Source organism: Cololabis saira, chromosome 11 (assembly GCF_033807715.1).
Source record: "Cololabis saira isolate AMF1-May2022 chromosome 11, fColSai1.1, whole genome shotgun sequence".
In the NCBI taxonomy this organism is placed as follows: domain Eukaryota; kingdom Metazoa; phylum Chordata; class Actinopteri; order Beloniformes; family Belonidae; genus Cololabis; species Cololabis saira.
The window spans coordinates 27535261-27552303 of NC_084597.1; the positions used below are offsets into that span (position 1 = coordinate 27535261).

The 17043-nt window shown below is 38.9% G+C and overlaps 1 protein-coding gene across 1 annotated transcript; it reads right to left on the reverse strand.

Annotated features, from left to right (window-relative positions):
- Nucleotides 1-1992: 1992 nt before the first annotated feature.
- Nucleotides 1993-13588, reverse strand: ccdc80l2 (coiled-coil domain containing 80 like 2). Its single transcript, XM_061733399.1, has 12 exons — nt 12895-13588; nt 12721-12809; nt 11501-11674; nt 11233-11384; nt 6734-7042; nt 6370-6610; nt 6059-6215; nt 4887-5023; nt 3922-4061; nt 3175-3278; nt 2807-2887; nt 1993-2716 (listed from the first exon to the last, which is right to left on the reverse strand). The coding sequence occupies exons 1-12, from the start codon at nt 13148-13150 to the stop codon at nt 2373-2375; spliced, it is 2184 nt and encodes a 727-aa protein (XP_061589383.1). The 5' UTR covers nt 13151-13588; the 3' UTR covers nt 1993-2372.
- Nucleotides 13589-17043: the final 3455 nt, after the last annotated feature.

The following is a 17043-nucleotide window of genomic DNA, read 5'->3' on the forward strand; positions in this document are numbered from 1 at the left end:
TTTTTTGGTAAAACTACAAAAGACAATGGAATAAATTGTTTCAAATATTTTATCTTTATTTTTAAAGAAAAATAGCAAACAAATTTCCCTATTGGGAATGAAGTGCAACTGAAAGATACTGTAAATCCTCCTTGAGTTTAGTAAAGTGACAACATTTACAATTTTCTTGACCAAACAAAGATGACTAGACGGGCTCTGTCTGTAATGCAGCCAGCTGCAAAAAAGGAAAATCGATTTTCCGATTTTCCTTTTTTTAACATCGATTGTGATTAATAAATCCGATTTAAATTTAAAATCGATTAACCGCACAGCCCTACATAAAATGTATTTTTAATATGACTGATTGACAGTCGGCTCAGCCATTGGCTAGCCATTATCACTTCCTCATACGTAAACGACATGCTGTTGCGCTCAGCGGAGCAACCAGCCACTTTAATGAACCCAGCATCGACTAAAAACAACAGCCATATGTTGAGTCCACATATTACATGTGTAAATATCTGTCAACAGCACTGGATAAAAGCGTCTGCTAAATGACAGTAGTAGTAGTTCTGCAGATATTTCAGCGGGTTTCGGCTGACGGACCTAACTTTGATTGACATGCAGTGGGCACGTTCCCGTCGGCTTGCTGAGCAACCTGGCTGCACCTCGTATGAGGAAAAATGGGTCTTCAGAAACCAGTGGGTCACATGACCGAATTCTTATTCCATTGTTATATAAAGTCTATGATTCAAACCTACACCGCCTGCTTGAAGGCGAAAGCTTCTGCGTATGGTGCACCCTCTCAACGCACTGAGCTATCTGAGACCCCATAGTTGTTATTTTGACATCAAAAATACTATCATTATTACTATTATTATTACTTTAAATTCTTAGTTTTCTGGATTATTAATGAATATTTTGGAATGTCCATGCTTTGGTACTTGACTATTTCTTCTTGTAAAAGGAGTCTTTAGTTTAGTTCATGAAGGAGGCCATTCAGTCACCTGATATACTTAAAAAACAGTCAAAGTAGGTTGGGGCTTGTAGACTCATGCAGGATGTGCTACAGATACTACACGTGGCTCTCTTCCCATTTGTAGTCCAAAGTCTCTGATAGTACAGACTGCTCTTTATTTGGAATTTAGGTGGAGCTATGTGCCGACATGTAAATTTTACTCATAAACAGTAAATGCTCACCTTTAGTTGTGCTCCGATGGAGCTCTGAAAGTAGAGTTCACAATGTTGTAGTTATTCTGTGAAAATTTCCATCAGTACTCTGTTGGTTGCTTCAACTCACAAGGCCTGCAGCCTCCAGACTTGCTTGCCAGACTTATCCTGACTAGACTTGAAGCATGTCAAGATACAACAAGCCTCACATTAAAGAACTTAATTTTCTTGCAAGTTTTTAACACCCTTGTTCTTTAACATGCATACAACAAAGAGGAAATGCATCAATATGTGTAGAAATGCATGTGAATTTGTTGCTTTTAGTATTTTTTTCATTCAATTTTTTTGGCATATTTATTCATTTTTGACATCTGCCATTTAGTTCATAAATGATAAATGTCCTGCATTTGCAGAAACCAACATCCACGTTAATGCTGGTGATGCATTTGCAGCATTTGATACATAAACTCAAGTCAGAATGTCAGAATGTGATCTGTAAATATCCAATCCAACCATCCCTTTTAAGGCTGCTGAAGTTAAAGTACTGGTAATTGTTGAAGCCCTGGTTTAGTTCATAGATGTACGGTTTTATTTGAAGAACCTAACAGGTTCTTAAGACAAGTGAAAGTTTGCTTTTTAAACAACTGTCATGACAGCTTCTCTTTTGCAGTGGCACTTCTTTGTTTTGATGACTTATTTCTATGTGTGTGTACACACATATACATATATATATATATATATATACATATATATATATATATATATATATATATATATATATATATATATATTATACATATATACACAAAGGAACATTTGTTTAATTTAAGTACAGTTTCCAGTACTTCATAGAAGGGAATAGAATAGAAAGGAATGTTTTAGCCAAACAGTGAATGTGTTTGAGATATATTGGACAGAAGACTTGCCAGACAGCACAACCCGCTCGGCCTTGAACAAACCTTTTTTCTTGTCTCAATCATAACAGACCAGCAGTTTTTCTGCAGTTAAAGGGGTGCACATATGCTTTCACTAAGGCGTTCTTACAGTGAAACCATTATTTTACTCCATGTGTAACTTCCCATGTGTTTTTTTGTATTTACTCTGCAAATATTCTGTCTTTAACTGTAGAATCCAAAACATACTTCAACTTCATCTGTTAAGATTTTTTTAATACTTTTTCTTATGATGTCTGTTTGAGGTCGGGGTTTATCACTTGTCTCTTGTTATTTCTGTGATTGGTGATAAGAATACGTCTCCTCTGCTCCGTCTTCATCATACCCAGGATAGTGTCCCGCCTCAATGCCTCCTCTTCCTCCTCTTCCTCTGTCTTCAGGGCAGTGGATCCCAAGTCTCTTCTGGAGCTTCTCTTCCTGGAGACGAAGCTCCATGGAGTCCACCAGGTCGTAGATGTTATCCAGGGACCACATGGGTGATGGGAACCAAGCCTTGACGTCACCATCCTTTCCCACAACCAGCATACTGAAATAGTCCTCACTGATCTTCAGCTGTTCCCTCACATTGTTGACCATATCACGGGATAACAGCTCAACTTTACTCTGACTACGGCCTGAAGGAGAGATAACAGGGTCAGAGTTCAAATGTTTTAATATTACCACCCCATGCACCTGTACTGCCCCACACCCTGACTGTTAATTACCGTTTAGTGGAAACAGCTCCACAGTTCCTGATGCTTTTTTCCCATTTCCGGACAGCTTTAACATGGCAAAGTGACGAATCCCTGTGAAAAGATGCCAAGAAGTTGTGCTTTAGCGGTACGTTTCTAAACCCGACTAAAGGACAGGTTTAACCATTTAAGAATTTTTCAGTTAAAGTGATATGTTTCTCTTGTTGGATATTTATATTTACAACCCCTTGTAAAGTGAGCCTGTTCTGGCCAAGTAAGTAACGTGTAGTTTTGGTTTGATCTGCATTTCCTCGTCCGTCTGACAGAGGTAAATCCTAAATGTGCTACATTTCCATAATGCATCTAAAATGACAAAGAGGACATTATATTGGACTTCTTACCGAGGTAACACTCCTGCCCGGATAGCGCGGAGAGCTGCTGCTGGAATGAGTAGTCGTGCTCGGAGGGAGCAGAAATCACCAGCAGCCTCCTCTTCGACATGAACCTAGAAATAAATATAAAAACTTTTTTAACAAGAACATTCAGGCACTCAGCTTTTTTTTTTTAACTTCTATTGATAAATCTTTTTGAGGCACATTTCATATGACAGAACCACATTTAAATAAATGCTCTTTAAAATAATTTTTAAACTTCCATCCATCCATCCGTTTTCTATACCCGCTTTATCCTTTGCAGGGTCACAGGGGTCTGCTGGAGCCACATAGACACACAAACAACCACACTCACACCTACGGGAAATTTAGAAACACCAATTAACCTACTACGCATGTTTTTGGACTTTGGGATGCCGGAGTAACCCGAGGAAACCCACGCAAGCACGGGGAGAACATGCAAACTCCACACGCCGTGCCAGGGAGTCGAACTGGGAACTTTCCCGCTGTGAGGCAGAAGTGCAAACCACCAAGCCACCGTGCTGCCTTTTTAAACTTCAAACAGAAGCAATACATTGTATATATTTCTGCGGTAATTAAGAGCTACATATTGTGTATGAAATATAGCAGCTATATTAATAATAAATATACAGCTAACCCCATGAAATTGGGAAACTTTTTTTGTTGGATTTTTATTTGCATTTTCCACACAATCCACATTTGGGGTTCTAATATTGGTTAAGTATTGACCTCTACCTGACGAGCGAGTTCTCAACGACAGGTTGTGCACAGACCGAAGGATTCTTCCTTTCCTTTTCTTTCTCTGAGTACCTTGAAGGAAATTTATCAATGTACTCAAACAACGCTAGGCTTGATGGAGGAGCTTCAAAGACTCTCTGGAGAAAGATAAGAGCAGAAAAAACAAAAAAAATGAGAGCAAAAATATTGTCACAAGCATATGATTCAGATAGATTTGACCTGGAGGTTGTTTATATTCTGATTAGCAATAGTTCCTAAATCATAATAAAAGAGAAATGTATTACAGAGTGCATTTTAAAGAAAAAAAACTCAACTAAATGTTTTCAACCTCTGACTCTGTCACAGTTTCACAGTGTAGGATAGGTTTTTTTTACTGTTTAACTCACTCTCCTGTCATCTGGATCCTGCCACCCTCATCAGCCTCATTCCCTTCACCTGTGCTTCCCTGGCCCAGCTCCACACCTGGTTTCCCTCATCAGTTTCCCCTTCTTAAACCTGCCCATTCCCTCATACCTGTTGCCAGATTGTCGTGTGCTTTTGCCTCGCTGAGGGGGGGGTTCTGTCACAGTTTCACAGTGAGGGAATGGGCAGGTTTAAGAAGGGGAAACTGATGAGGGAAACCAGGTGTGGAGCTGGGCCAGGGAAGCACAGGTGAAGGGAATGAGGCTGATGAGGGTGGCAGGATCCAGATGACAGGAGAGTGAGTTAAACAGTAAAAAAAACCTATCCTACACTGTGAAACTGTGACAGACTCGGTGGTACTGGGGGATGCTGACTAGGTGATTCCTCCTCCAGTTTTGCACAAATCTCGACAGATAATTAAAATGCTTCCATTTATTGTGATCAGTGTAAAGTCAACTGCCTGAAGGAATGAGCCATGGTAAGGTACGTCTGAAAAGTAGCGCGCATGATTATAAAACTCTAGAGAGAGGGCAAGAAGTTCACGAAATAATTTCTCTCACATTTGGCTTCATGTCGTAATCTGTGACGGTCATTGAAAAGAGGTCAGGAGATGACATGCCGAACTCCGCCCGCAGCAGATGGATCAGTCCCGGGTCTAAGGTCTGCTCTGATTGGTCGCTGAGAGGAAGATCGGACTCTGGAGCGCACACAGAATTCCATGGTTAGACAACGCATTAGCGACATAAACAAAGTTTTATTGTCAATTTAAAACTGCAGAGCACATAATACAATACAAAGGTCAATATAGCATTTCTGTTTAATTTAATTTGGATATTTCCTGCAGGAGTTAGTAAGATTATATGTGCTCTTTAATGAGCTGCAGTCATTTACTGGCACTGGGCACAGTGTGACCTCTTATAACTCCTACAAATGCAAATGAGTGTCATGTGAGAATCAAACAAAACGTTTAAGACAAACCAGATACGTGTGTCAGTTACATTTGTTTAATCCTGAACAACAAAAACTTAAACTGATCCGATCAACTATACACTTTTGAAAACACTACATCGTCCTTTTGATCTCAGTTTTTGGGAACAACCCCGCTGTCTACTTACTGTGCAATTGTTTTACTTTTTTCATTATTGCGGTTGTCTGCTCTGTGCTTGCATTTCTACAAGAGCGGTTATGAGCAGACAGCTTGGAAGAGCATTGTGTAAGAAAGAAAGTCTGGCAGTTGTAAAGGTGCAGTGAAAACCCTTAAAAAACATATAAAGAAAATGTTTTTCAGGTATTCATGTTGTGTTATATTTGTTTGTTCTGAAGTGACACCACCATGTTAAAGTGGTAACTAATCCAACTTTAACCTTCCAACAGCATGCCATTTCCATAGTCCACTAGCACACTGCTTATTTACAATTTTTTACATGTTAAAGATGTTATCATTACGTTTTTAACATCTTTTCAGTTGTGGAGCCTGAATAGACTCTCTGGTATAGGTTTGTTGTGGTTTTGTTTGCTTCCTTATTTGTGAAAAATACCATAATTCACTCTGCTCATGCCTGTGTAAAATATGTAATGAGTCTTTTTTATTCACAGTATTATTACTGGTTTTATTTCTATAAAACACCGTAGCTACAGACAAGACAAACTTTAACCATCACAAGACAGAATCTAGCCTAACTGTCTATGATGCAAATATTCAAATCAACATCATCTCACGTAAAATTCTTACCGAGCTGATAGTGTTGCAGCAAGACTGTGGCCTCACTTCCTTCACCCACAGCGGTTGCCACGGTGATCTTCCTGATTGCAAGTTCACAGTGTTTTTTCTTGCTCTCCTCCATCAGCTGGCTGTACAGCGTTGCATCTCTGCTGGGCGTGGAGATCAGCTTGTTTGCACAAAAACATCCACATTAGATGGCTTAAAGGCATTGATTAGTTACACTCTATGATGTTTTTTATGCATTAATAATGTGATTGTTGTTGTATTTTTGAGAAAGTCAGAGAGGACAGGAAACAGACCAGGGTGACAAAGATCCTCACCATCAACCTCCTGGATCCTCTTAAACTGTCCAAAAACTTCTTCAGGGATGTTTTATCCTCCTCACTTACATCTCTGCTGGACTTTCTCCCTCTTCCTTTCCCTTTCTTGCCTTTCTTCCCTTTGCTCTTTTTCTTAGAGCTCTTTTTGTTCTGCTTGTCAACCCGTACATTTGGTTCTACTTTATCTTCAGTCTTTTGCCCTCCATGTATTTTCTTTTTGTCTTCCACAGTGGAGTGAGGCCTGTTATATGATTAAAAAATAAAATGCTTTAATGTTCATCAAATGTGCACAAACACAAAAAGTAAAATAAATATATAATTTTATCTGGTGTCAGAAAGTGAAAGCTCACTGAAAAGACAGCACCTAGCTTTCTCTCCTTCTTTACTGCTCCTTGCAGCTGATGGACGACTCAGCACTTTAGAGGTGTCCCAGTCATTGCTTGACTCCTTATCTTTTTTAGTTTCAGAAGGCAACTTCTTACGGATAACAAACCTTGACCGCCCACTCAGTATGTCCTGGATCTTACTCTTCAGAGCTGCTTTTTTGTCCAGAGGAGATTTCCTTTGCGGGGGCACCACATAGGTCACATTTCCTTGCCTCTGGGGGCTCAGCATCACCTTCTTCATCCTCTTTTTTCTTTTCACCACAACCTTCTTTTTTGTGCTTTTACACCTAAAACATATCATAGAAAACACCTAAATTCACATCCCACCACATGAACGCTTGTGATGCCTACTGACCTATTAAACTGTAACTGTGGCATACAGTTTGTCAGTCCTGGTTGGTGTTATTCTCACAAGCTAAAGTAAGTTAAACAACTCACATTTTCCAAAAAACTAGGAATCCAACAGATTAATGTCACACAGTCTGTAACATATCTTGTTTGGAGGGTTGAGGTAGTTTTCTGTTGCTGGAATTGCGTACCATCAGTGTTGCTATGACTTTTATTTATTTTTTCCCTGTTTGGCTTTGTATTTCCGCTTTTTTTTAAACTGAAAAGTCAAGGGTGCCTGATTAGACAAAATGTATACATGTATTTTAAATGGGGACATAAGGCATACTAAATTTATTTTATTTTATTTTATATATTTTTTTGCTTTACAAAGACTCATCAAGTTGGAGAGTTCAGAAATTTGATTTGAATTACCTCCACAACACATTTAGATGCAGTACCCCAGTATCTACAGTGTAGATAGCCAGGGATGATTCCCTGGCTAACAAACCACCCATCCTACGTATAATACATGAAAAGGTAGAATGGCATTTACAACAGAAATGTGGCCACCAAGGCACTGCTTTTCAGTTCCCCCAACTGTTTTAATCAAAAAAACACCACATTAGTGTTTATTGTTGTTTTGCTTCTTGCACCATCCAGTTTTTTTTTCATCTAAAGCTATGTACAATACAGGCTTTGTTTTGTTTTCCAACCCGGGCCAATTTCTGGTTCCTGCGAGGTCATTGAACTTGTTTGCTAGGCCAGTGAGACTTGCTGGTGTTACCATAACAACTAATGGCAGCTCCACCTCTACCACCTGCTTGCCATGCAACGTGGGTCACGTGAACTTATTATGCATGAGATGCATGTACTGTAACTGCCACAGAAACAAGCAGAAGGTCTGGTTGACTGACAGAAATGGTGGCAAAAAGTTTCCCTCAGCTCGTGTATAATGTATAATGAATCAGTAAACTTGTTTCATTTTTACAGTAATAAGCCCTCACAGATGATAAATATTTTTCATAGTCATATGATTTTTTTTCATGGTAAAATATGAGTTTTAATGTCATGTTTGTTTACTTTAAGGAAGCATAATCAGACCCTTGAAGTCTCCCATCTCTATAATCACTAAAACCAGCAAAAGAAACTTTGATTTTCTGCCCAAGTTGTCTTGTCAGACAATTAGTTAACACTTTATGGGAATGTTTATCACATCAACAACAATGAGCTCTCTGAGCTACAGCGCACAAAGGAACTATTCAAGACTGTAGCGATAGAGCAAGTATCCAAGCAAGAAATGAAACAGGACTACATCTTTGACAATCTTAAAGATAACTCCACACCAACAAAGAAACCTACGACGGAGTATTAGGGCCAAACAAAAAAACAAAAAAAGGAAATTACGAGAATAAAGTCATAATGTAATGAGAATAAAGTCGTAAAATTACGAGAATAAAGTCATAATATTACGAGAATAAAGTCGTAAAATTACGAGAATAAAGTCATAATATTACGAGAATAAAGTCGTAAAATTACGAGAATAAAGTCGTAATATTACGAGAATAAAGTCATAATATTACGAGAATAAAGTTGTAATATATTATAAATATATAAATATAACTTCACAAGATGCTCAATATTCAGGGCTGCACATAATTATTCTGGTCTGGTGCTCAGAGGAGCCCCTGGATATGTGACTTGGGCCTCCAAAAAACGCGGTGACCCGTCTCGCCGGGTCGATAAAAGAGGGATGCAGGAATAAGTTATAGGCAAAACGATATTTATTCACTTATAAAGATGAATGGCTCAATATGGTCCTTTACAAAGTTAATTTATTTCAATAATTCAACTAGAATATGGTGTAAAAGTTAATTTATTTCAATAATTCAACTAGAATATGGTGTAAAAGTTAATTTATTTCAATAATTCAACTAGAATATGGTGTAAAAGTTAATTTATTTCAATAATTCAACTAGAATATGGTGTAAAAGTTAATTTATTTCAATAATTCAACTAGAATATGGTGTAAAAGTTAATCTATTTCAATAATTCAACTTAAAAGGTGAAACTAATATATTACCTAGTCTTATTACATGCAAAGCAAGATATGTTAAACCTTTATTTGTTATAATTTTGATGATGGAATTGTTTATTGATTTCATAAAATATTCTCTAATTTATTTTTTATTTGGGGTTTTCATAAACTGTGAGCCATAATCAGAGAGACGCGTCTTGCTGGTGCAGGCACGCTGCTGCTGCACGCAGTGACGGACAATGGCTGATTTATGGTTCCGCGTTACACCAACGCAGAGCTTACGGGGTAGGATACGCGGGAGCGTGAACGTACGGTGCGCGTCGCCACGTAACATCATGCAGCCACTTCTCGGCGAACACACATTTTCTGTTTCTATCCACGGGTAGTGGTTCAGTTTGGCGTCTCTTTGTAGTTGGTGGTGGTGGAATGCCAGAATAATTACTTAATGGCGCTTGCTTCTTGGACATTTTGACGAGACGTGTCAGGGTTTGTTCAGTAAAGCTGATGCTTACCTCTCTCCCTGCGCAACCCACCGCCGCAACGAGCATGGAGAGGGAGTAAGGACGCGCTGTGATTGGCCAGTACCAACTTTGAGTGGGAGTTCTGGGGAAAAGCTCTCCCAATAGATTTTTTAATATTAGTATTCTGGTCTGGCCACAACCAATAATATGAGCCCCAGCTGCTGGTACGCAAAAGCGCTTCGCAGCACAAGATTGACAGCGCACTGTGGATTTTGACGGCGCATGCGCTCTGGCGGCCCACTTATGTGCAGCCCTGTCAATATTCCTCATTTTAACACAGGGAGAAGAAGCTCTTCCTGTTAGAGTTCTCATAAATTATATTCTCATAATATTACGACTTTATTCTCGCAACATTACGACTTTATTCTCGTAATTTTACGACTTTATTCTCGTAATATTACGACTTTATTCTCGTAATGTTACGACTTTATTCTCGTAATGTTACGACTTTATTCTCGTAATTTTACGACTTTATTCTCGTAATATTACGACTTTATTCTCATAATATTACGACTTTATTCTCGCAACATTACGACTTTATTCTCGTAATGTTACGACTTTATTCTCGTAATTTTACGACTTTATTCTCGTAATATTACGACTTTATTCTCATAATATTACGACTTTATTCTATTACGACTTTATTCTCGCAACATTACGACTTTATTCTCGTAATTTTAGGACTTTATTCTCATTATATTATGACTTTATTCCCGTAATTTCCAATTTTTTTTGTCTTAGTTTGGCCCTAATACTCCTTCGTAGAAACCTGCAGAGAGACCTCATTAGTTTTTTGCTTGGCTTTAAAAGAAGGGTAAGTGATTTCTGGATAATGTCATGTCTGTTGATAGTTCAAACAAAACATCAGCAAAACACAGTGTGCTTGCTCCTCCCTCCAGTGCTCCTTGAGAACACACACCCTATCACAAACTCTCCCAAACCTTTCCAAAACTACATGTGCATTAAAACAAGTGTCCACCCTCCCCCTGTCAATGATTACAGTTACAGTTTGTGTACTCTCCAGATGGGCAGCTAGAGAACGGTGTATGTATGACATAAAGTCTTCTGGCTTAAGAAAAACTTAGAATCTTTTACACTACCTTCAAGGGACCACCATGTTTGAAAAGCATATGGTACCAGCTCCAGTTGTTGAGATAGTTCACTCAAAAATACAGAACATTATGTTCATGTCTACAAAATGTCACTGCAGCTTTGGGTTGTTTATTTATCTAATTTAGGTCAAAGTCTATAGGATTTGAAGTATATTACTCCTGCTAGGTATATGCTACATAACATTGCTAAAACAAAAAGTGCAATATAATTTTAAAACAGTACCACCCACATAGTGTCCAATCCATCCATTTTCTACACCCGCTTCATCTTGACAGGGTCATGGACCACTTAGTTTCTCATAACAAAAACAAACAATTAAATAATTGTAGGTTCGTATGACTTTGCTCACATTGTCAATATTCTTTGAATTGATGGTTCAATTGCTAAAGTGGACAATTCTTTTCTTATTTTTCAACTTGGGCTAAAAAAACCCAATATAAAACCAGTTTTCTAAATAATTTGTATACAGTGGCAGTACCTAAATTGAGATCCTTTTTTGGTCATCTTCTCTAGCCTCCTCATGGGGAATTGATCAATGAGTTCCAGAATTGCCTCCACACGGACCGGATAAGGGAAACGCTCGCTGACCCGAAGATTCTTCCTCATAACCAGCATGCTGAAAGTTTGATCCTGAAGTGTTCGGTTTAAGGTGCAAGTCAGAGGGAGCAATTCATAAATACTGTTGCTTAATATAAAATCATATTGCAACAAAAATAACTCAAGACAGTTTATGGGACATCGTTTACTTGGTTAGTAAGGTCCAGGTAGTGAAGCAGCTTGGTCACTGTGTCAGGGTCAAGGTTCTCCACTGTGGCGTCACCTTGAACAGTCGTTTTCTGGATGCGACCTTCCATCATGGCATTTTGGATTATAGTTATGATGAAGGTGTCTCTTTCTGCCAGACGGCAGTTCAGGGCTTTCTGAAAGGGAAGAAAAACAAAAAGAGAAAGAGAAACAGAGGTAGGAAGAAAAGATGTTGCGACTATAACTACCGTATTTTCACGACCATTCGGCGCACCGTGTGAAAAGGCGCACCCTCAGTTTTGTGTGTCATTTTTGGATTTTAAACACACATACGGCGCACCGACCCAAAAGGCGCCGTCTACAGACACGGAGCTGCACACACGCGCACCGCAAAACACACACACGCGCTGCAGAACACACACACAAGAGTGCTTATTTAAAAATAGAGCGGAGCAAAACTTAGTTTGATATTTTATTTCACTTTTCACATCAATCAAACCCTTCAAAGGTTCATCTTCTGTTTCCGCATTAAAGAATTAAAAAAAAAACACCGGGTCGCCGCACTTAAACCTGTCTCAGCCACCAGCCCTTTTCATTTCACTCTGGCTGGAAAAGTCTGTTTAGGCAACGCTTTTCTTTTAAAAATCACCATAGCCGGCAGTTTCTGTCCATCAGCGTGGCAGGCAAGCACAAGAGTAAATAAACTTTTCATACCCCGTTGTGCTGCGGATCCCGACCGCGCTGGTCCCGCGTCCCGGGTCCCGGTCCGCTCCCCCGCGCTGGTCCCGTTAACTCCACCGTGTGATTCACCTAACGTGAGCGGCACCTGTCCATGTTCGTGATGTGTCGGCTGCAGAATGAGCGGAAGCTCTCCATCTTTTCCATATAATCCGCCGGGCGCTGCTGCTGCGCTGGCACCGTTTCATGAAGCGAAAGCACCAAGACGGACCTCCATGAAAATGTTAAATTTTCATTTCTTCCGCCTGTGCTTCACACGCCCCTTTCTCCCTTTACCGTTCTCATGGTGGCCGTCCACCTTACATTACCGTAATACAGGTAATAGATACGGCGCACCGTTTCATTGGGCGCGCGGCACATTTAAAAAAAAAATAATAATAATTTTATGTGCGCCTTATGGTCACGAGAATACGGTTACATAAATCCAAAGAAAATGCTCTAGATTGGAATGAGTTAAAAGAGTTAAATCATTTCAGCAAATTACCTGTTCAGCATCTTCCAGCTGTTTCTCCATCATTTGAAGGTAGTGGTCATTGTGTGATGGTGCTGTTATCACCCACAGCCGCTTTTTACCTGCAGAAAAGAATGGGGTTGTATGACATGCAGGTAGGTCGGCATAGAAACAGATTCATCAGCTGGCCACTTATTTTTTTCTTGCCTGCAAAGCCAGCAAGGAAATCCAGCTGTGGAGATGAGGACGATTCTCCAACTCCCCTGTTGTAGTCATTCTCTCTGTCCTCTCCCAGCCCCAGTCCATGTTCAATTCCCGGAGGGAGGTCTGAATAGTCTCCCCAGTCTCTTACATTGGGGTCCTTTTGCTTGCTTCCAGCGGCAAGGAATCCAGGGTAGCTGAGGCTCCACAAAGCAGCAAATAACATCAGATAGTTTGAAACATAAAAATGAAACATCCTCATTGACTGTGCTGACGGGTTGGTTTGGTGAAAACAGTGGAGCAACTGAGCAGCTCATAAATTCTCCTCACGAATAAAAATATTTATGTGCAGTGCTGTTCTGACCAATGCAACCTTGTAAAAAGCAGTGTTGCATGAGAAACAGACTGAAAGGATTCACCAAATGTTTCAAAGGGGAGTCAGGAGTTTAAAGAAAAATAAAAATGTGTCCAGCAGAAGATTCTCCATGGTTTAAATCCAAATACAAAGCCCCTCTGATGGTTGCAGCATTCTGTAAATTAAAAAAGGGGGATCAAATCTGGAATGTGGAAGGTAAAGCGATATCCAATACTACTGTGATGTTAACCCCTCACACCAGCCCAGAGACTGACGGGAGAGACGCTCTTCTTCTCACTAACGGTCGGACATTCCTGGTTCACATTATAGCCCAGGCTTGTTAACAGGAAACTGCTGGAATTTTCATGCAACTTCAAAGTGTTTTCTTGCAGAGAAAACTCTCCATCTCTCTCTCTCTCTCTCTCTCTCTCTCTCTCTCTCTCTCTCTCTCTCTCTCTCTCTCTCTGTCTCTCTCTCTCTCTCTCTCTCTCTCTCTCACACACACAGATCATCGGTGTCAGTGTACTAGATGTTGCTTTGTCCATCATCAATTGAACAACAATTGCTCATACAGCACACAGGCACCCAAGTGCACCCATGTGTGCACATTTAAACATCCACGTGTCAAAACATGCTTGTTGCTGCAAAACAGGAGCAAGAGAGTCGGCCAGAGTGAGGACAACTGCGGTGCGCTGCGTTTAACCGAGAGGCCGGATCTCCACCTGCAGCATGATGCAGTGAAGCTGATCCTGAGCTCTGTACGAGTCACAAAATCAGCTTGCCCATATTATTAAAAAAGGTCACATGTTTCTATCAAACTCAAAAAATCAAATGATTAATTAATGAATATTTGTTTGCTAGTGTTGTTTTCATGCACAGGTAAAGAAAAAAGTAAAGAAAAGAAGTTGCGTTGTATGAGGATGCATCGAAAGGAAAAGGGGGGAAGCTGGGAGCTGAAAAGTAGTTAAAATAGTTCAGCCTAAAGGCATTTCTTCATTTGTGCTAAAGGAAGGGAAGTGACAGCATGGCCATAAATAACACAAACTGTGCAACAGATTTTGGAATCTAAAAAAATCCCTTAACTCTGGGTCAAAGTAGTTAATTTGAGAAAATGCATTTCTGCCAGGACAATGAACTTCCACATTCCTGTCAACAGCTCTGCAAGTTAGAAAATTATCTTAACCAAACAGAACCAAAGTCTTGACGCCTGATACTGTAATTGTATCCACTACATGTAAACTGTCTATGTTCATACATAATAAGAAATAGCAACAGATATACACAAATATCGATTCAAAGCTGCATCCTTGCTGTGATATGGAGCACAGGGGTGAAGTCGGTTTGAGTGATAAACAGGTGTCATCTGGAGTCCCATAAAAAACCCTCTGAAATATAAAGGTTAAACGCTTGTAAGATAAGTCCAGTGTCTGCATTTATATTACATTTTTAATCTATTGGACTAGAAGTCTAGACTAGAAGACTTTAGACAAGTTTTGCTTTTTAAAAGCATCTTTGAAAAAGACCAAAGGAATTTTAAGTGGAAAAATGTACCAGATGACATCCTGTGTATTACTAAAATGAATCAGTCCAGATCTGATGCTTGTTCATCTTTCTTTACAAGATCAAGGCTCACTTGGTATGAATGCTACATTGCCAATACAATGCATTAAACAAACAAAAAAATTGTCTTCCTGTTTCTCAAAACAATAACAAGTAAAAGTTTTTCAATTTGAAATGACAAAACAGATTGTTGTATCATACATGTTCTTGTGGTTGCTTTTTGGCCCTTGGAGCTATTGATGAACTGCTGTTATTAATACTTGTGTGACTGACTGGATAAGAGACTTGGATAAAATCTAAATAAAACATCAAAGAATGCAAGCAATGCTGATGCATTTGAAGGAGATGTCTGTGGGTTAAAAGTTACAATGAGAACCAGGCGTAGCAACAATGCATTCCACGTTGAGCCTCATAAAGAGAACCAGATGATCGCTATGTGTGAGAAAGAGTAATTATTCTGTATACATGCTTTGTTTGGTGCAGGTGAATGAATGTGCTGGAGCACAGAGACAAAGAAACTGCGCGGGTATGGATATTGTTTAATTTACCAAGTGATAACAGAAAATTCTGCACATGAGGGAGAAGGCCAAAAACAAAAAACAAAAAAAATCACTGCAGCTGTGATCTTCCAGCCTTCAAGCAGCGCTGCAAATGTTTGATATGTTATATTTGTAGATTCTTCAATGAATATAACGTTTTAAACACTTTCAAATAATTCATTTATATTTAGCCGTCTAACTGATTGGCGACCTGTCCAGAGCACACATTTAAAAAGATTTGCTATTATTGCAGGTCACATAAAAGCAGTAGTCACATTATTACATAGCTGAAAACATTTTATGTAGTACTCTAGTAAAGCAGTCTGTGATTATCTCCATAACAGCATTCTTGTTTAGCAACAGAAAAATTGTAAAAATGCTGCGATTAAATTAAATACATAAACTACATCATATTCACATAGCAGCAGGAAAGACAATGCTCTTCTTCAACTGGTGTCCAAGATCACTTCATGCTCAGAGGCTGAAAGTACTTGTCCCAGCAGGCCTGTGCTCAATTGGACCCACTGAGTCTTTGCTGCATGTCATTCTACTTTAATGTCCCTTAATTTACTTTTATTTATTTGAAAAGCAAACGAATAAGATTGCACAATGAACAAGCCTAAATGTTCAGCCTGTGTCAGGTGGCTTTTCTTCCTTTTAGTTTGAATTTCTATTGCATAACTTCATACTAATATGTCATACTAATTCTGCAACGCTCTTGAAGTTAATAGGTTCAAGAAATGATTCTCCTAATACAGGGATATTCAATTGGCGGCCCGCGGGCCACATGCGGCCCGCCAGGAGCTTTTATGTGGCCCCTGGTCATATTTCATAAAACGGGGTGTTTGTTGAAAAAAAAAATATATAGCTATATATATATTTTTTTTTTTTTATAATATTTTTATAACTGGCTACTATGGACTAAAATGGTTGTGCTCAATGCTTGATATAATATTGAAATAAGGAATTCTTGGTGGAAAGTGGTGCTTTGTCATTATGGCGTGTTTTATTAAAAGTAGGTAAATATCAATTTCATTAAGTTTGCACAATGCATGGTTTCAAAATGAACTTGCATTCAAAATAATATTTCTTTATCTGAATATTATATTTAACATTCACAATGACTAAATCTGGAGACAATTAATACATCATTCATATGTAAACTAGATATATTCAAATGTATAATACAAATGTATTATATTTACATAAGTCTTCGTCTTTGAGAGCAAAATACATTTTGAAAACCCCCACATTTTAAAATTGTGCGGCCCTCTCCATACAGTCCTTTTGCAGATGTGGCCCCCGGCCAAATATAGTTGAATACCCCTGTCCTAGTAGATTGAAATTATACTGGATGGCTCAGGTCTTCAACAGCGAGTTTAATGCTCTGTTATAGCTCCTCTCAGTGGAAGCACGCTGAATTGCATCTTAGGTTTTGGGGAATAGGTATTCAAAAATGATATAGAGTAAATAATTAGCTTAAAAATGTAAATATTATAATGCATATGCATACGCATATTCTGAATGTAGCTGTGGTTTACTGATAATCACCCCATACTTAAAACCAGCAAACCCCAAAAAGACAAAACAATGTCTCATTGTTTTGTCTTTTTTAGCCTCATTTGATGAGTTCGGTAATATAATACGGGAATTAGTAAATTAATGTATGTAAATAATACCGGTAAAACAAACATATGTATG